This window comes from Manduca sexta, chromosome 25, assembly GCF_014839805.1.
Source record: "Manduca sexta isolate Smith_Timp_Sample1 chromosome 25, JHU_Msex_v1.0, whole genome shotgun sequence".
NCBI classification, from domain to species: Eukaryota; Metazoa; Arthropoda; class Insecta; order Lepidoptera; family Sphingidae; genus Manduca; species Manduca sexta.
Genome location: NC_051139.1, coordinates 12245052 through 12268787, shown reverse-complemented (window position 1 = coordinate 12268787; position 23736 = coordinate 12245052). Strand labels below are relative to the sequence as shown.

At 33.7% G+C, this 23736-nt stretch overlaps 2 protein-coding genes across 4 annotated transcripts; one reads left to right on the top strand and one right to left on the bottom strand.

The window, feature by feature from the left end:
- The first annotated feature begins 5078 nt into the window (after positions 1-5078).
- LOC115443765 (tyrosine-protein kinase Shark) lies at positions 5079-18373 on the top strand. 2 transcript variants are annotated; one of them, XM_030169318.2, is made up of 15 exons: positions 5079-5347; positions 5897-5993; positions 6083-6159; positions 6944-7152; positions 12128-12326; positions 12627-12767; positions 13086-13191; positions 13338-13450; positions 13690-13803; positions 14118-14258; positions 14571-14877; positions 15293-15522; positions 15975-16174; positions 16366-16591; positions 16897-18373. In XM_030169318.2, the coding sequence occupies exons 1-15, from the start codon at positions 5312-5314 to the stop codon at positions 17098-17100; spliced, it is 2400 nt and encodes a 799-aa protein (XP_030025178.1). In that variant the 5' UTR covers positions 5079-5311; the 3' UTR covers positions 17101-18373. The 2 variants fall into 2 exon arrangements, with proteins under 2 accessions (XP_030025178.1, XP_037298640.1); XM_037442743.1 differs by lacking the exon at positions 5079-5347 and adding an exon at positions 5529-5826.
- Positions 18374-18593: 220 nt separating this feature from the next.
- On the bottom strand, positions 18594-22527 carry LOC119188327. Of its 2 annotated transcripts, none has more exons than XM_037442744.1 (6): positions 22200-22527; positions 21633-21836; positions 20756-20885; positions 20493-20647; positions 18970-19074; positions 18594-18895 (listed from the first exon to the last, which is right to left on the bottom strand). In XM_037442744.1, exons 1-6 carry the CDS (start codon positions 22233-22235, stop codon positions 18746-18748), a joined length of 780 nt encoding a protein of 259 aa, XP_037298641.1. In that variant the 5' UTR covers positions 22236-22527; the 3' UTR covers positions 18594-18745. The 2 variants fall into 2 exon arrangements, with proteins under 2 accessions (XP_037298641.1, XP_037298642.1); XM_037442745.1 differs by having other exon boundaries at positions 21633-21818.
- Positions 22528-23736: the final 1209 nt, after the last annotated feature.

Below are 23736 nucleotides of genomic sequence, written 5' to 3'. Positions count from 1 at the left end.
TACTGTAAAATCTTTGCAATAATAATTATGTTCACTCGTTTGTGACTCTATTTCCGGAAAAATCCCATGTTTTAAACATTCTCTACATCGACCATGTTGACTTAACTTCCGTGGCGTTCCAGCATCAGTCGCTTATATTACGATAGAGACATGATGTAATTAGCTTTGTCTACAACATATTGATTGATCGACTCAGGCTTTTTACTGGTTGATGGGCTTCTCTTAGGAAGTCCAACTAGTTAACTACTATCGCTTCTTGTGATTCTGTAAGCAAAAGTAGACAACACGCTTTGTTTATACCGTTTTGAAATATAATATTGATGCTTAACATATATGTGATTATGAATGTAGTGTAATTAAATGTATGGACATACTATGTAGGGATGTTTTTCATAATTTTAATAGTATTGCTACTGTTTATTGGCAGGCGTCAGTTGAGTGACCTGCTTATCTCGACATATCTATCTATACTAATATATATAGCCGAAGAATTTGTTTGTTTGTTTGAACGCGATAATCTAGGAAATTATTAAAACGATTTTTCTCCTTAATCGGAAACTATATTACTCATGAGTAATATAGGCTACTTCTTCTTCTTCTTCAGCCTATGTTTCCACCCAATGTTGTGTCTAGGCCTCTTGTAATGCACTCCAGGTTGTTCTGTCCAGGGAAGTCCTATACTACTTGTTACTTGTTATGTCGCGAAAATATTTACCCCAGAAATACTTTTTTAAACGGACGGATCCGCAGGTAAAGGCTTATCTTTGATAAAAATAAATCAAAGCATCTTAATGGCAGCAAAAAGCTCCGTTACAATTTTTAAATAGAATGGACTCGCCCGACAGCGGATGATGAATGTAATTGAAGAATTTATTGCTGATTGTTGCAGTCGAAGCTCGTTACAAGACTATATTAATTAACGGGACTTAATAATGGCTTACAATATGTAAATGTGGCTTTTTAATACAAGTTTAATCAGTTCTATGATCTACCTCCAAAATATCTGGATCAAACAGTGACAGGTTATTTCATTTAATAAAATATGGGTTCAAAAATACGGAAACATATTTATGGTTACATCAACACCTATGTTAGAAATATTTTTAGTAATTAGCAGTCTACAAACTGAAAGAATAAAATTCTTATTTTGATAATAGAATACCTGTATGTGTATCGAGCAAATGTATCCCATTGTGCTATTTGCGAGGTCATTTTACTGTGAGACTACGAAGAGATAACCATATAGGAACACATTTAAGTGTTTTAGCACAATAGTTGTAAGTAGTGAACAGGGAACGAACAAGGCGAGTGTCATCGACCGGTGGTTTGCCGGCCGTGGTAGAAAGCTGTGACTCACTGCGAGACGAGCGGCCCTCGGTCGCCGGTAGCGGCACCAAGCTGCCTTGACGCTATCGCCGGCACATACCCGCCAGTGCCGCCAGCGTAACTCGTTTCCGTGATCTAATCCAACTCGACACCTGTACCTTCTGATTCACCGTCTAAAATTACTTTTTGATATAAATATGTATATAACGCTAAAGTTCTCTACGTGACAGAATTACAAACAACGTGATACCTACAATGAGTAGCAACATTTTTTTCAGGTACAAGTTGAGGAAAATCACAGAGCGAATTTGTGAGACGAATCTAGAAAAAAATTACTGAGTTTAAATTACCTATTAATACTTATTACAATTGTTTTCGTTTTAACTTAGCTACAAAAAAATTGGAATTATCTAGTGTTAGAGCAATTTTTTTTATTTGGATGTGAATACCTAAATGACTAGAGGAGCTAATCGCTCGCTTGATGCTAAGCGCCACCACAATAGTACCACAATTTAAATCAGAATGTTTTGCTCGTCATCTAAAAAGATTTGATGACGCAAATAAAAAACAGTCAACAACCAAACCCAACAACCCTAAAATTTTAAAGCAGTAAAAATATATGCGATTAGAGCCGTGATCTATTGCTGGAAAGAAAGACTACACTTGCTACCCATTTTAGCAATACCTGATATAATGAATGTGGAATCTTAAAAGGTATGTGAGCTTGTTGAATGGCCTGATTGTATACAATGGTCTATTCTACGACAGTGGGCCTTGCAGACAGGTTACAAGGAGACGGGCGACAAATGAAAGTAAATAAACATCGTATTCGTGAGGTAAACAAACTGCAAAACGAGTTTCTATAGTCTATACGACGTACCTACGTTAGATGTGTTTATAAATATGTATAGATTAGTTCTAATTCTTTCTAAACTGTAGACGGGACACCCGAAATACTGGTTACATCACGCATTCCATCGTCGCTATTTGCATGTATGTGATTGTACTGATATGTTTCTGTATTCAGAGTTAACGAATACCTACGTAGTCAACAGTCTGTTTTAGTCATTAACATAATATTATTATACATATAAGTATTTTTTAAATGTTATGAGCGATGATATATTCTTTCATATGATAACAAAATAGCAACAGTATTTGAGTCATGTATTCATAATGGAAAAACAGCTCGTAGCTCAGATCTTTGTGTTATCAATATATTTTCTTTCAGAATCAGTTCAAGGTAATATAGTGTAAATAATATTGAATAATCTAATTTCTATTGTAACGCAATTATAAGCGTATTTTCAACAGACCATAAACACCTTTAATATATCTCTTATCTCTTATATATAATATAATACTTTTTTGTAAGAAAGTGGTACCACCTCGGTTCATGCAGTAAGCATAATAACAATGTCTACACCTTAGCTCTGCCATATTTGTTAACATTACCAAGCGAGTTATCGTCATAAAACATAATTAATATCCATCGAAAATCGATTTACCAGTTAAAATAAAATAAAACTTGACTTTTAACAAACAATTTACACGTTGTAATGAATACTACGTCTTGAGAACAAGTTGTGAAGGATAATCGCTCTTTATACTTCCGCGTGGAAAGTCAATAATTGCTCAAGAGGTTTTACATAACTCAATGATGTATTTGTCGGTTTAACCGACTTAAACTTATCATATATGAATGAAATTATATGAGTTTTAGATCTATGTACCTTTTAAGCAAATGCCTACTTGAAGCATAATATTTTATTTAACTGCTTTTGGCAGAAAGAAGATTCCTAAAATGTCAGTAGCGTCTAAAAATAATAAAGATTTTGTAAAAGCTTGTGTTGGTAAAAATATTTTAAGATAAATAGTTAATCTAGGTAAATAATCTATATTTTTTTTACGTCTCTTCGTATACCTACCTAGTGACTAATTTATAATTCACATTCCATGTCCGCAACAAAAATTTATGGTACATTTTCAGTTTGAGTCACATCTCAGTGTGGTAAGAAATCAATTGTCCTTGAAATATCAATACATTCAGACCTGATATGATCGAATCTTTATAAATTCAGAAAAATGTAATGCGTGCATGAATTGCGAATTGTTAGTCTACCTAATTGTTTAAGGAAGAACACGAAATATTATTTCATTTACACCAGGTATAAATAATTCATATTTTTATGTTCGTGAAGAAATGTAATTAAAATGTCACTGCAATAGAAATTTGTAAGGGCGTGTACACATCTGGCAAACGCTGTTTGCAGAAAGCTCATAGTCTTTACACACGTTCGTATGACACACGCGAACCACCTACGCACCACCCGTAGTCTGCGCTAATATTGTACGATACTGATGTATGTGGTTTTGATAAACCACAGTAGAAAAGGTAAAGGGATGAACTAAATTATATTCGCCCAAACCCCAACGTACAGGGCGCGCATTTTGCGAGCCTTGTGCGCGTAGAGATGTACTAAATATTAGTTGCTGTAACAATACCAGTGCTTCTGTGATTAGCTTGTCAGATGTATAGTGTATACACATTGATATAGCAACAAAATTGCTATGTTATAGGCGACATCCGTTAACTGTTTCCAGATATTTCTATATTATTTTCGCAAGCTAAGACAATGCGAATTAAGATGTCTTTTCTTTTCAATCATGGGTTCAATAGGTTGAAATAAAAATATATTCTGCTAAAGGCTAACGGGTCGTAACTAAACATTTTCTATAGTAGCTGTATTACGTATCTAGATCTATTATATTATCTTATCATAAGTTTCTGATTGATAATAAAAAAAATAATAATAAAAGAATATCTTAATATATTCATCACACTGGCAAACAATACGTACCTACTCTACAAATAACAGGCCGTAAATAAAATACGTTGTTATATTGTATTACAGAGTAGTTAGTTATTATAAACACGTTTTAGAAGTTAATAAGAAAATTCTGTAGTTGATTCATTCTGTACCAGATAGGTAGGTATCATTGGCAATATTTACAGATCACATGAGTCATCTGCGTCTTACGAAGGCTTATTCCCCAGGGTTGTCGCTGATACGAAAACGTAGAATTTTACTTTATTTTAAAGAATGACATTGGCATCTTATATTGAATGTTTAGTTCTTAAGTATATTACGCCGATTCTCGCCCCTTTTTCAGCCTAGTAACTACATAGATAACAATTACCTAACTATATGTACCGCTAAGTACCAACATAAGTAGGAATTACATACCACGCCAGCACCCGCTTCAGATTGATAAAAGTGGGTAACCCTTTTCATCTACAAGTTTACTTTCTCTTGGTCTATCTCTGTGATTTTATTGAGGTAGGTAATAAAGAAATGACGAAAGTGCGACGGCAGGTCGGCACACCACTATTGCCATTCGAAATCCAGTTCTAAGGACCACTTATATCTAGTAGGTATTTCCTCACATTTCTGTGAAATGTTTCCTGAAGCCCGGCAAGGAGCTGTTGAGAGGATGGAGATGTTCTGTGATTCCTTTACTGACACTTTGAAGGTCCAAAATAGTTATAACATTCATACCAGTTAAAATAATATTTTTCTTTTAGAAAATTAAATGTTTCTTCGTTTTTATTTACTTACTACGATCAAATTATGGCTTTATTTACAAGTATCGTCAGTAATGAAGCAATGTTGTGAGGGAATGCGTACTACATAAAGCATTGTAAAACTGAGTACGTTGGTGATTCATTTCTCGGAATTGACCTTGCTATGAGTCATTCGCTGGAAGGCAGAGTCGGGGATACCGCGCCTGTCTGCCCGCTGCCGGCTGCTTGATACACGCACTCCACTTACTGTTCAGTGCTTTTTACGAATCGTTCAGTGTTTAATAATAATGAACTAAAATAACTACAAATATGTGCAGTTGCAAGAAACGTAGAAAAAATTATTAAATTTTGTCACTTTTAGAGATTTGTAAATATTTTTGTGTTGCGAAGTTGGATATCATGATAACAACCATGACGTCATTTATATTACTTAAGGTGAGTACTAATTCATAATTGCTTTATAACGTGTAGTGTTCTGTAATTTGCGTTAAAATAATAAATATTTTCCTATATTGTGGATGAATCATCCTAAAATTCTTATCAGTTTCTTATTTGACCACTGTAGTTTGTGTGACGTTTACAATTACATCCGACTAAATTCAGAAGTTAGATGTTTTGTCTATCCATCTCTTTCAATATTACTAATTTGAGATAGCAATAACTGGCGACGTGTTCTGCATATTTCATATTTTAAAATGCCCGGATAATCAGAAGTGTACAGCAATAGGTTAGAGCGAAATAGAATGAAAAATGGCGTGTAGTTTGTAAAGTTTTATTTGATTACGCATAAGAATCTTTTATTTATCTAAAAAAATATATGTTATTACAAAGAAAAGTGGTTTATTGTTTAAGATGAGTTTTCAGTTATGTTTTAGTTAATCATGCAGAATAAAACATAATTTTTTCTTTAAGTGGTAAATTGTTTAAATAACTTTGGGATCGTTCAATGCTACTTGTTGAACAAGTTCTCAATTAACTTTTCAGACAAACTCTTTTTTGTTGAGAATGAACAGAGAGGATAACGTTAACTGGTTTCATGGGAAAATATCGCGAGACACAGCTGAGAAACTATTGAAGGAAGGTTAGTACTGAAAATTCTTTGTTATTGTTATTTGTTAGTAAAAAACATAGAAGTGTATGTAAGTGTACAAATGAATACCTTTATTACAGAAGGCGAAGATGGTGTGTTTTTGGTTCGTGAGAGCAACACCTCGCCCGGAGATTATGTACTTTCCGTATTACATCAAGTAAGTTTTGAAAGTTATTATAACCTCTCTACAGTGTTTACAATGGACATTTTTTAAATGAGATGAACATTTTATACACAAATTATTACAAATTTCACAAATATCACTTTAGTACGTTGTTTTACAAATTTACCAATTTTAAAAGTTCTTTTTTACAAAAAAAAAATGTATAACCAATACAAATTATAACAGCTGATTCAGGACATGTTCATTGTAGTAATTTTATCTTAATCTAATGTTTAAAAAGAATATGAATTGGCTACGATGTATTTTGTATTATTAATTACAGATAATATATTTCTTTTAGATCTATTTTTTATTATGTATTTTTTTACTATTATAGTAAGAGCACTATCAAGTTTAAAAATAAAGGTTACTGGGTGGTTTCTATATATTAAATTTTACTCTAAAAATAGAAAGCAACCATCTTGGTGAAAACCTACATACTGACTTATATGGTAACTACAGCACTCTGGCGCAATGCTGATTGTTAAGACATAGATCTCGGAACATACAATAAATATTTTATTTATTTTTATCTAGTTATTTATTATTAATACACATATAATACTATAACAGTAATGTTTAGACCTAGCTATAATTTATGTTTGTCAGTAATTTTGCTCAGTTAAACTATGTATTGAAAACAGTTATCATTATTCTAAATATAATTCTTTGTTTGCTATTTGATACAATATAATAATTAACATTATTATTTTAAATAATTCTATCTCAAAATTATTTAATGAGTGCAAAGTAAATATGTTATTGTTATTTTCAACAGGGAGAGGTAGTACACTACCAAATACGGAGGCATGGTGAAGATGCATTCTTCTCCATTGAAGAACATACCACAGTACATGGCTTGGACACATTAATCCAGCATTACCGTGGAGACTCCAATGGACTGGTCACTCGGTTGTCAGTTGTGTGCAAAGGAGAGCCACCACCACACGAGTCTCGCACACAAGGCACCACAAACTTGTTGCATAGGTGAGTGTTGAAATCATGTTGATAAATTTTATGGATGGCAAATTAAACGTTGAGTGAATTAGAATGCAATAGGACAAATCAAAGATCTTTGGATAAACTGATTGAAAAGAGCAACACCAGAGTTTCTTGCCCGTTCTTCTTTGGTGAGAACTGCTTTCCGAACTGGTGGTAGAGTTAATATTGACGGAATCTAAATAATGTATAACATTTTACAGATTCAAATAAATCATTTCATTTCAAATTCATGATATTTTATGAAATGAATATTGTCTTGAATGGTAACTTTTTTACATCATTCTTCTGTTATTTCATTCATCAATAGGTTTTTGGTGGCACTTTCGTAAAATACATTCTTTACAAAGTTCACTTTTTCTGGCCTACTATATAACTGAACACTCAACTAATCCACTCCTCTGGGTATGGGAGTCATCATCATCATCACTAAAAGTTAGTTATACATTGAACATTATGCCAATATAAGGAGCGTAAATGAGTACTGGTGATCGCTTACCACTAGTTGCCCCATTACTTTGTTTGTTGGCCTTCTGCTATATAAATGTGTGTCATATAATGCATAGCAGTTGAATTGTGTTTATTACAATATAAAACATAAAACAAGATAAGACTGTTCCCATTCATATGCAAATTTTAATCCTGCAATGACCACTCAGACAGCACCCACACCTAATAGACACTGAAGCCAATTGAGGATTAGGTTTATATTGTTACAATAGGATGAACATAAGTCATGTTATTATTGTATTACTGTAATATTGTCATGTCTGTACTCTTGAGAGGGTAGATACAACGCTAACATATTTTGTACTAGGTGATACAGCATTCATAATACATTTATATTGTCATGTGAAGGAAAATCATATTACTTTTTGCGAGAGTGTGAGATTTAGCATAATTAAAGTCTATGCAAAAGAGTGCAGAAAAATAAAACTATAATAATGTGTGTTATAAATATATTTCAATTAATGGATGACCACTAATTCAAATGAAGCTGTCAAATATTGTTAATTACTATATTTTTTTACGCAACTATTAATACGATTTTGCGTAAGCGGATATCCAACTATGGATAACAACACAATGATTATTCTTAATGTTAATCAAATTTATATTGAATGCTTTGTTCAATGTGAAGTTAATTGAGAAATCTGATTAATTTTTGTACGCGATAGAGACAACGTGACTTGTTTCAAGTAGGAAGTTCTATTAAGAAGATGGCCACATAAATTGCCCTTAATTTTTCTCTTGTGTTTTATTGTTTGATCGTACGGCTTTGTTCGCATTCCCGTTGTGAGTCCGACTATTTATTGAGATATTTTTAAACCGTCGTGTGGTTACACTTTGAACTGTATACCATTGTATTGGTTACACGCGGTATTTAGTTATGACGATGTTATATATTTTAACAAGTTTAAATGGAGGTGGTTTTTAGTTAGAAAATAGTTTCCTGTCATAAACTTTCAAGCTTTAGAAATTACATTGTGGTATATAAATCTGGATAGTTTTTACCTTTTCGCTTTTTACAAAATACGCAATGAAACAAAATAATAAATTAGTTTACCGGATTTCTTTTATTATGACTCTACCTCTCCTATGACTTGTGACTTCTATTTATACAAAAGAGAGTAGATTTGTATCTATAATAATTACGGTTAAAATTCTTAAATAGTTCTGTTCATGAGAAGGATTACTCTAAGCCAAAGGCATAGCTGTTTATTTCTGACAAAATGCGCAGTTTTCGAAGACTAACTAAACCTTCCTTATAAAATGTCAGCGAAAACCTATAAAATTGTTGTTTACGTAAATTTTCACTTATTGCATTATTGAGGCCATTGCTCTGAATATTTTTCATACCACGGTCGTTTATTGACAATTTCCTGTGGAATACGCTGATCAATGTTTATTTAATAAATAACAAAAGGAGGGCAGAGATTCAACCAGTGATAATCCGGTTCGTAACGTATTCGCCATTCTTTCAATTTTATTCCGAGTATAACCGTGGTGTTCAAAATTTGCAGTTTTATAAATTGATTTATAATTGAGGGGGACCGAAGATGTTTACAGTGAACAACATACCTAAGTCTATTTAATTTTCCGTAGATTTCTGTATAACTCTGTGGTAATAAGCTAAGCTAATATGAATACTATATCCAAGTAAGTTGTGCGACGAATTAATTATTTTTAATTTACAAATAAGTAACGCTTAAACTTGTTTTAATGATATTTCACTACTACAGTACAAGGCGAATTAGTTAAGAGTTATTGAGAATTTGTTATATCTACTATCTAGCAGATATCGGTCGTATTGAGAAGGAACATAAATATTTTAAAAAGCATCTTATCTGTTAAAATCCTGCTGCAGTGCAACGTGAACTAGTAACTAAATTGCGATTATCTCATGAGGTTATAAGAAATCCCAAGTACTGTTTGACAAAACATCATTTTTGCGACATCAAACAATGAACTAAAACATGAAACAATGTCTACGGACTAGTAACGCGGCATCAAAATATCTACATAAAAATTCTGTACATGTTTTATGATGTGATGAGTGTGCAATCTAAATTGATTGGAATACCAAATGCGGGGCGATGTGTTTTAATTAACAACACACGACGCGACGCGAACAGTGTCGTAATGTACGGAATTTTTGTGCGTACGTATATGTTTACGAGAATGCTTATGAGCGTGTTTTCTATTATCGATGTGTGTGGAGGATTTAATTCTGCCATTTTTATTTTTGCTTTTATCTGCATATTTTTCCAGTAAGGGGCCGTTCATGTATTACGTAACGCAATTTTTGAAGATTTTTTAGCACAATGTACCACGCCATAACGTTTTCCTGTACGTCCCCGCCCGCCCCTCCAAAAGTTACGTAACTCTATACTGATATTTTTTTCCTAATGTTCACAATTATGTCACGCAAAGTACCAGAAAGTCGCTAAAATACCTTTGTTATTGTTTTAAAATAAAAAAAAAACAATATTACATAGCGCGTTGTACGAACCCCCCTGCCGCCCCTTTAACGCATTGTAACATTTTAGAAACCTATAAATTACGTTATGTAATACTTGAACGGCCCCTAAGCCCAGAATACCGAATAAATAGTACTAGTTACCCCTAGTTAGGCCTTGATCCCTATTCCAAATAGTTTCCTATATTTTAATAAAGAATCTCTTATGTATTCCTCCTAATTGTTTTTTTTTTTTACTTAAAGTTTGATCTATCCTACTTCAATTATAAACGATATTACCATGTGTCGTCCAGATGGTTAATTATAATGATCTAATTTTGCAATTATTGCAGGCGTTGAAGTACTTTGAGCGTTAAAACCAGACATTAAAATAGATATCTATTAATCGTACAGTAATTATTTGCATCATCTTTATTGTTATTAGTAGTTGTTCATTCAATTAATTTAATAGTAGTTACCTAAAATTTTATGTAGAAGTTATTCATTGATCGTTTTCATAGCGTAATTTAAAATATTTTTTTTTTTTCGAATAAACTTATACAAAGGCAATTGAATGGAATGCCGTCAGTAATCAGAAATAGTATTGCAATTACGTAATAAAAACACATGTGTTTTTCTTACACGGCGAGTCACAATTAAGAAGGACATATGCTGCGAGTGCGGTCATATTAAAAGTATTTTATAAGCAAATAAAAATAATATGTAGTTATTTATAAAGAATATATACCATAATATATGTAAAAAGCCGCGATAAAATCCGGAAAATAGTTTTATTTCAATGTATATAATATCTATGTATCCCAAAACCACAACGGGTACGGGAAAAAGTAAGACATTAATTGATTTGCAGTCAGAATTATGGTTTATATGTAAATTTCAGATATGACGAGTTATTATTTTCATAAATCGTGCATAATATTATAGACATAGCACATAGTAAGTAACAAATACTATGTAGATAACACCTCAGATTGACGTTCATTGATGAATACAAGATCTCTACGGATTATAGCTATAAAAGTTATTACCAATTTCGGCGTACTTACACTTATCCTCTTTTAAACAAAACAATTAATGATTAAAGTACTTAGTTCAAAGTTGCAAAATCTTTCACATTAGTTTGTGTCGGAGCTGAAACAACTACAATTTTTTTATACAATAATATTAATTTTTGCTCACTAGTCTCTTAATGTTCCATTTGTGCAAACCGTATACGGACAGAGCTTTAATAAAAAATATATATATTAATTCTACTTTTATTATCCCAAGTGTTTTTAATGTAAAACACGTATTAGTCATAGCGGCTATGTATGTTTTGATGGTGCTGACAACAGTTTCAGATACATCTGTGTTTGGCAACCGTGTGACTCATTATGTATGTTAATGATTCATTGTATATGATATTTGGTCGCACACACGTCGCTCCACGCTCAAGTTCATTGTGTCATAATTACTGTTGAATTAGTTATGTTAATTCGATTGTACTAATTATTATATAATCGTGCAAAAATACTCTTAGAGTCCATTGTTGTAATTATCAATAAGCAATTGTGATTGCGGTTGCAACGGTCGTAATGTTTATTGCGCGCCAATGTTTTGGTATCCGCATTGTTTGTTCTCAAACAAACGAGGGAACATTTATTGTTCGTTTACTATAATAAAAGTTATGGACGAAAACTCTTAAACAATATCGGCATTGTGCATTTTTGGAAGTTTTGCACGTTATCTCATTCCATTGATTTTGTCATATTAAATTTTAAAGGCCGAAATATCCATGATTATTAATTATTTTTACGTTTTTCTTTCAACTGCGAGAACTAATCACTAACTAGACGTGAATTTAAATTCTTTACTTGCCAATACTTGTTTAGTTACCCAGATTAAAGCCGAAACAAAATGTATGAAAATGGACCTTGAGCTACCACCTTAAACCAACCTCTCAGAAGTTACATTTCCGTAATTCAAAAGTATTTTTTTCCTCAGAGCCACGGAAGCCGGTGAATTCAACATAGTGTCTAAACTCCTGGCCAGTGGTTACCGCAACCGTGACGCGAAGAACCAAGACGGACAGACGGCGGTGCACATCGCCGCCAGGGCCGGGAGGGACAATATCCTGGCCAAGCTCATTGAGAACGGTGGCACCGTCAACGTCCGCGACTCTTTCGGTTACACGCCTTTGCACGTGAGTGTTTTGTGTCCATTGTATAAAAAATTGTCTTTGTATTTGCTCTTAGTCTAGTTTAAGAGAATATCTGTACTATGTAGGTATATATTTGTATGAATGATAAGCTACTGTTTATAGATAGTCAATTAGCAATATAATTGTCGCTTTTATCTCCAATATAAAAAATAATTGTGTAATGTGGTAATCATAATGGAATACCACATTACAGAGAGATAATTGTCTATCTACCCTTATTATATCATTTAAAGTGTAATTCATTTCCAAATTGTGATACATATATGTTTGTTATATTTATAGTATACATGTCAAAACAACTTGCCAAGCACGACGGAGCTGTTGATCACGAAGGGACACGCCAACTACCAGATGCGGCACGCGCCCACCGGCAAGGTGCCGCTGCACGACGCCGCGCAGAGAGGACACATAGACTGCATTAAGGTATGAGGATAGTGAGGGACCACAGAATGGCAATATTCTGTAGTACTATAAACCTTTGTTAAGTTTCGAGTACACGCGGATGGCGGCAGGTAGGCTGTAATTCTGGTGACCATCAGGACTGTATTTTGTTGATATTGCAACGCAATTGAACCCTACCCGCCATTCCTTCTAGTGTGTTTGATTTGTGGGACTAAACATAAGGCATAGCTTTCTCTGTTTCACACGGTGTTATTTGGGTAATGATTCTTAAATCAAAGTTAGGCATTTCTTTTTATATTTTTTTTAAACATACATATTTGTAACTTTGATTCCCTGCAGGTATTGTTAAAACTAAAGGCACCAGCACACCCAAGGACATTAGCGCAAGAAACCCCAGCTGACCTGGCCAAGAATCATGGACACACAGAATGTTACCAGTTACTCAGTAAGTATTGATACTTCACAATAAACTATGGTATATATCGTATGTATTGTATGTATCGCCACATGAAGTCACCTGGTTAACGTAGACCTCGTTATGAGGAATATGAAGAGTAAGTACTTAATTTCTTTTATTTTTCTGTCTTACAGAAAATCACCAACCCGAGCCGCCCAAAACGTCCAAATCCCAATGGTACCACGGCACGTTGAACCGAGACGAGGCTGTGAAAATTATTGAAGAGTACCATAAATATAACATGCAGGTAAGGTTATCATGGGTCTTAACAAATGTGAAAGGTTTTTATTCGGACTGGTGAAAATAAATTTGGAATACCAAATATGTTTTAACTTTTAGTGGATATACCTGTTATGAAACAATAATTATTATTCACAAAATTTCTTCTATCTTATACTTAGGCGCTACCGCGATTAGCTAGGGATTTCTATTTTTCCCTATGATTAAAATGTTGTGAATAGAGGTTTCACTAGAAACTGTTAACAGGATAAGCCGTCGGACGGCGTGTTCCTGGTGCGGTACAGCGAGCGGCACCGCAGCGCGTACGTGCTCACCATGCTCAGCGAGAACACGCCCTACAACTTCATCATCAGGAAAGAGGTGCCACAACTGCGTACACACCATGCCTACACTTATCCGAATTAAACTACTATAGGTTTAAATTGCGCTTTAGCATTGTTCTTTTTTTTTTAATTTAGTATATCTATTACGAAGTGTCACGAAGTGAAAGACCCTAGAAATAAAGTATGTTTTTCTATGATTATTTTCGGAAAAAAGTACTATTACTATTCCACGACATAATATAACATAACATGGATCTATCTGTAATGTCTTATTTTTTCATTTTCGTACAGCAGTTCTTGTGTTTCGTTCTAAGAAACATTATCACATGAGTATGGTTCTGCATGTTGCAGAATAACTGGCTGTTCATCGACGACGGCCCGTACCTGGAGTCGCTGGAGCGGCTGGTGGAGCACTACAGCGCGGTGCCGGACGGCCTGCCCACGCGCCTCACCACGCCCGTGCCGCCCAAACCCAAGCCGCCGCTGCCAGAAGTGAGTGACTACAGCACTAATTCTGAATCTAAAATACTACCTTTATTTGGGGTGCATTGCCAAATGCCTATTATGTGGAAAAAAACAGAATTTGCGAGGTGTCGTTAATATGTTAAAATGGAACATGAAAAATAAAACTTATAATTGAAAGTTAGTAAAATTGACTTGGTGACATAACAAGAAATTTTTTTTCAAATTCTAAATTATTTCTAAAATTTGAGTGAACTTTTACTGAAGTGAGGTGTGATAACCAAGCTTCATGTTTATGGATAAATAATTGATGGTTTTATATAATTATTATATTTGTTTTAGTTCTCCACAATGCCACGAACCAAAAAGCCGTCTCCCAGTCGGGTGGCTATGAACCAAACTCTGTCATTAGTGAAGCGCGACATACTCAGCGATAAGCAATTGACTGAGACATCACCGCAACAAAACAACATGTTCGAACTGCTCACTAGGAACATATCGTTTTCATCGGACTTCAGTAACGACAGTATGAACAACAATGACGCTGATGACAATGACACGTATAAGGTCCCAGCTAGTAATAGTCCATTGGCCGAAAATTATAATGAGATATCAATAAATTCTGACGGGCAGCTCTCTACACTACAAGGTAAATTATAATTATTATATAATTAAAAAATAAATATGTTAATCCGTATGATGTTGAGGATAAAATAAGTATGTCGCCGAAGTTTTTGTAATTACGCATGCGTACATCGAGAGCATTGCTTCGAGAATTACTTTTCGATTGCTGTAATAATTTTATTATAACGAACTCGCAACTCAGTTCTATATTCTAATTTTTAGCGCACGCATTATCTCAACGCACGTTCCACGCTTGCGCAATTACGTATTCGCTTCCGAGCTACGTAAGATATTTATTAGATGTAATATAGGATGTTTATTTACAATCAAGATTGAAATTTGAAAACGCTATGTAGAGGTTAACACTTTGTATAATCCTGTTTAAATGTGATTTAACTGAGATGGTGACATTCAAAGGTTTAATTTTGGTTTCATTGCAGAGTTGATCCCGATGACTGAACTGACGCTGGGCGCAGTGGTGGGCGAGGGAGAGTTCGGTGCAGTACTACGAGCTGTATACACCCCACCAGGTGCTGCGTCACAACATGTGGCTGTCAAGACACTGCATCTGCACCACACCGACGCCAACAAGAATGAGTTTCTTGCTGAGGCTAAACTCATGATGGCACTGAGGCATCCCTGTATTGTGCGGCTCATTGGCGTATCATTGGTTAGTCGCCTCTTGAATTTGTTTCGTGTTCGAAAAAAAAAATTGTTGATTATGGTTAAAACTTAGAAAAAGTCATTTTTTGATATTTTAATACATACATACATACATACATAACATCACGCATTTATCCCCGAAGGGGTATGCAGAGGCGCAATTAAGGCACCCACTTTTCGCCAAGTATGTTCCGTCCCATGATGTGATAGGGGGCGAGCCTATCGCCATATCGGGCACAAATTCCAGACTCCGGGCTGATACTGAGCAGAAAAACCCAAATATCACTTTGCTCGACCCGGGATTCGAACCCAGGACCTCAGAGCGCTATTGTACCGGACATGCAATACAACTACGCCACCGAGGCAGTCATATATTAATAAATTTTAATAAATTTGCCGATATTTTAATAAATTTGTCATATTCTGAAAATATAGTAATTTTCTTTTTTTACATTTCAGGGCCCGCCACTAGCCATGATACAGGAACTAGTACCATTGGGTTCTTTGTTGGATTACCTCCTAAAGCATCCAGAAAAAGTTTCACCTGGGTACGAGCTAAGGTTATGGGCATGTCAGGTGGCCGCTGGTATGCGCTACTTGGAGATACGACGCTTCGTGCACAGAGATCTTGCTGCTAGGAATATTCTGCTTTCGAGCAGGTATGTACTGAATACTGAAATTTTTGATGTAACAAGATAAGTGCGACAAGTGCATCAAACCGCAATTGTAAATAAACTTAGGTAAAATGTAACATGACACTGTGAATAAGTCATAAATTTTTCAACAATTAAGGTTTATATAGAACCTAAAACTTGAGTCGCAAATTTACTTATCATACCATTTTCATTAGGCATCAAGCCAAAATCAGCGATTTTGGGCTCTCTCGAGCGCTGTCCACGGACAGTTCGTACTACAAGGCGAGTCGCGGCGGCAAATGGCCAATCAAATGGTACGCGCCCGAGTCGTACAACTACGGCACGTTCAGTCACGCCAGCGACGTGTGGAGCTACGGCGTCACGCTCTGGGAGATGTTCTCCTTCGGGAAACAGCCGTACGGAGAGATGCGGGGCATGGAGGTTCGTAGTACAAATGCTGTTGTATTGCACACAAGTGTGCATGCATATTTTTTTTTCCTGAATAAAGTATTATATTTGTGTTTGAAATATCATAGAAATATATTTAGCAGTTACTCCATTAACTTACAAATATTTAACCATTTTCACATGCTATTGCATTTATAACAAAATTAATATGAGAACTTTAATAGTCTTAACTTTAATTAGTGCTTAACACGTAATTATCAAGTTTATTAATAAAAAGGTTCATTAATATCTGCTTGTTATTTAATTGTACAAAATGTTTATTATCTATAATTTTTTAGGCTATCAAGTTAGTTGAGAGTGGCAAACGTTTAGAAAGGCCCGAGGACTGTCCCGACGAGATATACAAAGTGATGTTGGACTGCTGGGAATACATTCCGGACCTGCGGCCAACGTTTGGGCAACTCGTGGATGTGTTTTCACAGCACCCGGACTATGTGAATATAAGTCAGTTAGCACTAGACAGTGACGATGTTAATGTGTGAAAGTGTTTTGTATGTATTTTGAATGATCATTATGACCATAAAATGCTATGTTTCTTGGTCTAAATTAGATGTATTTTGTGGAGTACGAATAGTATTTACTGTACATATATTCATATACAAAGACTTTACCGCACTCCCATATTAAAAGGGAAAACATTTTTTTATTACTGGGTAAAATATTTTTTTAAAAAATAATAGAATATTTGAGAAGCAAATAATTATATAATCGCGGTGTATTCTTCATGCATCTGAATTAATCAGTTGAGAACTCAAATTGGTAAGCTTCAATAAGTTTTTGAGGCTGAATATACATACATGTTGTTATATCAATATGTAGGTACAGCGATAGTAATAAGCATATAAATATTTTATGATTAATTTTAACTGTGACTTCTGTGTATGCAAGGTTTTATTAGAATTGAACAAAAATCTCTATTAATTTAAGACAATGGAGTGGAATGGTTTATATTTGTGTTAAGTAAGTATATGGTGATAGTTAAAAATATGCCATTATGTGCCTGATTTACGTATTACTATTGTAGTTATAGCTGCTAAGCTCTGTCTTAGAAGAATTTTATGTAACAAGTTAACTAAATTGGATTTTCACGGATTTTAATGATAATTATAGTTTAACAAAAACACTAGACCCTGTTTTATTATTATAGATGGCATTTAACGGTTTTTATTATATTACATGACAAATCTGCATTTGCATGGAATAGTTTAAGTTTATTGCCCAAGTCTTCATTCTAAGTGATGTGTTTTTCATTTTGTTCCTCTTTCTAGCCAAATCAAGTGTATATAATATAGTTTTATAAACTTTGATACAATTTGTACATTCCATTTTCATATTTATACATACCAGGTGGTAGAATATATGGCGAAACATTCTATTGCTACTTTATAACATTGTCTTTTTTTAAATATGCTTAATAATGAATTTGTACAAAATCCTTATTTTTTAACAGTTTTCAATATAATTAATTCGTGCGCCTGAGACAGTTCAACTATTTATAATGAATCTGTGAATTTCGAAATCGCCGCAGGAATGCCATAGTTTGCGTGATCGTTTTATTGCCATGTGGTTGTTATATAGTGTACAAAAATCGTTAAAGTTACCTAAATTGTCTTTTATATTTTGTAGGATTTACATTAAATTCTTTGAGTCTGATTACAGTATATTAACTTTTATATTATGTCAGAATGTTATTATGACTATTTAACGAATCCAAATGTGATAGATATTTATAAAATAAATAACAATTATTTATAAGCCTTTGTTTCATTACTAAACTATAAACATTACTCCAAATCGTCACTATGAAAATACTACCACTACTAAGGTGTTGCATAATTTATTAAATTTGATAATATAGGTTTTTACAGCAGATCTTGTGATTTTGCCTATCTGTTGTTATTGGAGTAAAATCGTTTACGGTATAATGATCAAGGATAAGAAGAAAACGAGGAAGTAATTACAAGGAAAATCAATATAAAAGGTACTTTCTTAATCTTATATTCTATAAATACAGGACATATAACCACAGTCATAAAATCATAGAACACTTGATTCAAAAGAAATAAATACAAAAAGAACTACCACAGCAAAACTAATAATAACTTCATTTTTAAATTAAAATAAATCTTAGCTAAAAATATTTGAGTTTTGTCTCTGTGTTGTTACAGGGTAACACCTTTTCATGGTGTAATCGATTCCGAGAATCGCATTACGGACATCATGGACGGATGCACTGATTGTTTCGAATGTGCCTGCGATTCTATCTACAGCCAGAGCCTGTTTAAAACAAAATAATAATTAAAAAATTTACAATAAAAATATAAATTTTTGAACAAAGTCTATGTACTCACTTGTATATGGGATGCCTCTGCAATCCTTTCCAAAGCTTTAGAGTTAGTAAGCGATGCTTGCGCCATCTGTGACATAGCAGCTGCCTGTTGATCCATCACATCAACCTAGAAATGACCAAATTAAAATATTTAATTATATTAAGCTAACAAAAAAAATTATAACCATATTATTGTATAGCTAGAAGTTTCAATGAAAACAAAGAATAAAGGATAATTAGTCCATTGAAAAGTTACATTTGGGGTTGCGTTTTTTAGAGGACGCAATTTTATTTTTTTGAAGTGTAGGGGGGGTCAGTCTAAAGCTAAAACCAAGTTTGTGGGGTCGCCACCCTTGTCCCACGGCCGCCATCTTGAAAATAGGGGTTGAAATGGTTTTACGATGTATCTCTTAAACTATTTATCTGACAAAAAATGTATAAACATTTTTGTTGCAAATTAAATTCTCTACAACTTTGGTCTAGTAACTTTTGTCGTAGAACTATAAATAAAAAGTTATAAGCGAAAATGTTAAGAAATTCAATGTTAAGCAATGTCCATTGCAACGTCATCAGAATGTGTGTTTATAAGGTTCATAATACTTTTTTTGTACTCTCATTAATACCCAAATACCCAAGGGACCATTAGGGAACAAAAGAACATCTGCCTGCTATTATTATTATTATTTATAACCTCTCTTATTGTAAGAATAGCTGATAATATTGTGTTGAAGTTGTCGTAAGTTATTTATTAGCATATTGACTTTTAAAAGACTTTTAAAAGTCAAAATGCTAATAAAAAAGTAGTTTTCACTAAAGTTAAAATCGTGTCCAAAATCATTCGAAATCGTCTTCACAATTAAAAACAGAATAAAATACATCCGCACGTACAGAAATAAGTAGCACAACTAAAAGATGTAAGTTGAACGACAACTTCAACACAATATTATCAGCTATTCTTACAATAAGAGAGGTTAGAAATAATAATAATAGCAGGCAGATGTTCTTTTGTTCCCTAATGGTCCCTTGGGTATTTTTGTATTAATGAGAGTACAAAAAAAAGTATTATGAACCTTATAAACACACGTTCTGATGACGTTGCAATGGACATTGCTTAACATTGAATTTCTTCACATTTTCGCTTATAACTTTTTTATTTATAGTTCTACGAGAAAAGTTACTAGACCAAAGTTGTAGAGAATTTAATTTGCAACAAAAAATGTTTATACATTTTTTTGTCAGATAAATAGTTTAAGAGATCACCATTTCAACCCCTATTTTCAAGATGGCGGCCGTGGGACAAGGGTGGCGACCCCACAAACTTGGTTTTAGCTTTAGACTGACCCCCCCTACACTTCAAAAAAATAAAATTGCGTCCTCTAAAAAACGCAAGGTAAGGCCTAAAAAATGTAACATTTCAATGGACTAAATAGTTTTAAGTGCTTTACATAAAACTGAAGTCAATTTTGTCTACATTTGAATAATCTAAGAGCTTATAGATTAAATTATCATATATTTTTTTACATATAGTAAGTACTGAAATCACACCAATTTCTCAATAATATTTAGCTGTCTTTCATCAGCTTCAGCAGATAACAGTCTGTTATCCAATTGATTGTATTCATCATCTTTAGAGAATAATTCATCAAAAGAATCTCCATCATCACCATTGCACGGCTCCTGTTTTACAGGTTTTCTCTTCCCTGCAAGTAAAATATGTTTATTAGATGATAGATTGTGCATGTCAGCTTTGAAGTAACATAATATGAATAGGCAGTCTGAATAAAGAAATCTTGACATAACATACTTACTCTGAGTACATGACTTGTCATCACATAGACACAAAATTTTTTGTTCCAGTGGAGATAGTTGACCTAGCAGCTTGCCATTTTCTATTTGCTTTTGTTTGATTAATATACTTCGCCTCTTATCTGACCAAAACTGCAAAACAAATTATTAAATGGTTGAAAACAAATATTTTGGTTTGAAATATATTGACGGTCCCTACATAGGGACGGTGGAATAAACATTGCTTGTTTAGTGTTAATTACCATGGCGTTAAGCAGTTTGATCCTTATTGTCTTAAATAAATGCAGTTCATTTTAATAAGGACTGTTTAAATATCAACAATCCCTAATGCAATTTTGCAGATTTGATACTATATCGTGAGGGACAATATGGTAGCCCATCATAGACACTAATGTCTTAGTGACAGTGTTCATACTACTTTGAAAGCTTTGGGTGTATTACATGCTGCTGTTTTTGTGGAAATTATGACAATTACCATAAAGAAAGTATCATGCTTGTCTTGCTCTTTATAAATAATATAATAATAATAATATCAGCCCTGTATTATCTACTTGCCCACTGCTGAGCACGGGCCTCCTGTACTACTGAAAGGGATTAGGCCTTAGTCCACCACGCTGGCCTAGTGCGATTGATAGACTTCACACACCTTCGAAATTCCTATAGAGAACTTCTCAGATGTGCAGGTTTCCTCACGATGTTTTCCTTCACCATTAAAGCGAACGATATATTCACAAAGAATACACACATGATTTTTTAGAAAAGCCAGAGGTGTGTGCCCTTGGGATTTGAACCTGCGGACATTCGTCTCGGCAGTCCGTTCTAAACCCAACTAGGCTATCGCCGCTATTTAAATACCAACTTGTAATAATGGTAACATACTTTTATCCACCCTTTAGTTGATTTAGAAGCACCATCAATAGAATTAGCTATGTTAGCAAGTTCAACCCATAGTTTCTTGAATTTGGCGTGGCCCATGCCTACTCTTAGTTTTCTGTGGGCTAAATCAGGGTGCTTTTCCATGAAATCCACAATGGCTCTAACTTGTGCCAATGATGTTCTTGATACCTTAAACATATTTTTAAACTAAAATTTATTTATAAATACTCAGCAGTTAGTGATCTACCATTGTATATTACTGATGCCAAACTTATTAAACTTTTTGAATGTATGTAGAGTTTATTCTGGCCTGTAATAAACTTATGTTTTAAACTATTCTTAATACACAAACAATTAACATTCAAAAAGGAGAAACAGAAACAGTACTTGGAAGGCATATTATAACTACATAACACTACCACTAACTTCGTGGAATACACCATGATCATATGGAATTGCAGTCAGATACAATTTATTTTTAAATGACAAGAAAGTAGAAAATTTATAATTTTGTAGTTTTCAGTAGGTACTCTATTTTTAAAATAAAACATAAAACTATCATAAACTTACTCGGACTGATTCGCTGAATTCATCGGTTTCGGACATTGCATTAACAATTATTATGAGTTGATATTACTTTAGATAGGATTGTTGCATTTATTATATTCAATAAACAAAGCTAGGTTCTCCCTGAAAGATTCGACTACAACTTATTGTGGCATTTGTGACTTATAGATTACATTCCCTTTACTTAAAAAAAAATGCTATTATCTAGTTGAATGTAAATACCATAATTCGTGCCTCTGCATTACAGTTTTTAATATTTTATACCTATATAGATTTTTTATAAATATTGAAATGCTCGTCTGACTTTGACACCTACGACCATTTTTTTTCTTCGTCCTTCAGTGTTACCAACTCTCAGAAATATTTATCCCTAACTCTAAGTCGAAACCCCCTAAAACTGCCTCAATTATTTGGAAATCCCCCTAAAAATTATATTTAATCAAAATAATATATAATAAGTAATATTCAGTGATATTTGTTAATGCTTTTTATTTATAAATTAACTAATACATTAAAGAATATGTCAGTTTCCGCTGAAGAGTCAGAATTTTTAAAATCATACATGTTAACATTGAAATTTAACATTTTAGAAGATGGATTGAATGTTGTACAAGATCCACCATTACGAATTAATGTGAATCGAATCATCATTATGCTTTGCAACATTTCAATCGATAGCCTATTTCGTAGCTTATTTTTAACTATATTATAGATCTAGAAAGCACGTTCAACACTTGCATTCGAAATGGGAACCGTAACAAACGCTATTATTGCATTGGATAGTTCTATTATATTCAGAATAATATATAATTAGAAAAACCCTAAAAATACTCCTAAACATATAAAACTCCTAAAAAAATCCCATCCCACTAATTTACCCTCTAAATTTGGGGGGAAAACCCCTAAGTTGGGAACCGTGTCGTTCTTAGAGGACAGGCTATATAGTCTTACGACCATACTGCCTAGTCTTACGTATGCACCTACGACCAGGAGCCTACGGCGTTTGTTTGACAGTGCCATAGAGCCAGTAGCCCTCAGAACAATGTGTTCAGAGACCACTACATCTTCGGTGTAGACATACATCGAAATTAAGAAGCCCCCAAAAATAGGATTTTCAATAAAACATCTTCAAAAGATTTGTGCGACTCATTTAACAAATTTCTCGAGTAGTGATAACTTTTATAGTATGATTCATTATATAGCGTATTAATTTTTTCTGTTACAAACTCCCTCTTGAGCATTATTTTTTGCACAAAAATCCCCCGATGGATATTACGGTTGATTGATTCCACAGATAATAGAACAATAACTTCGATAAAACACCACAATGAAAAATAATAATCTACAAGCCATACATCGTACACGGCGCGATGGTCACTCGGAATGTCATATGGAATTATTTGAAATATAAATTGCCTCTACTCTAATTTGAGTACTTGATTTGCGAAATACTGTTCATAATATAACTGACCCTAAAAAATTTACGTATTACATAAATTAAAGACGTATGTATATTTTTAAACCTATGTAGCAGTGATCT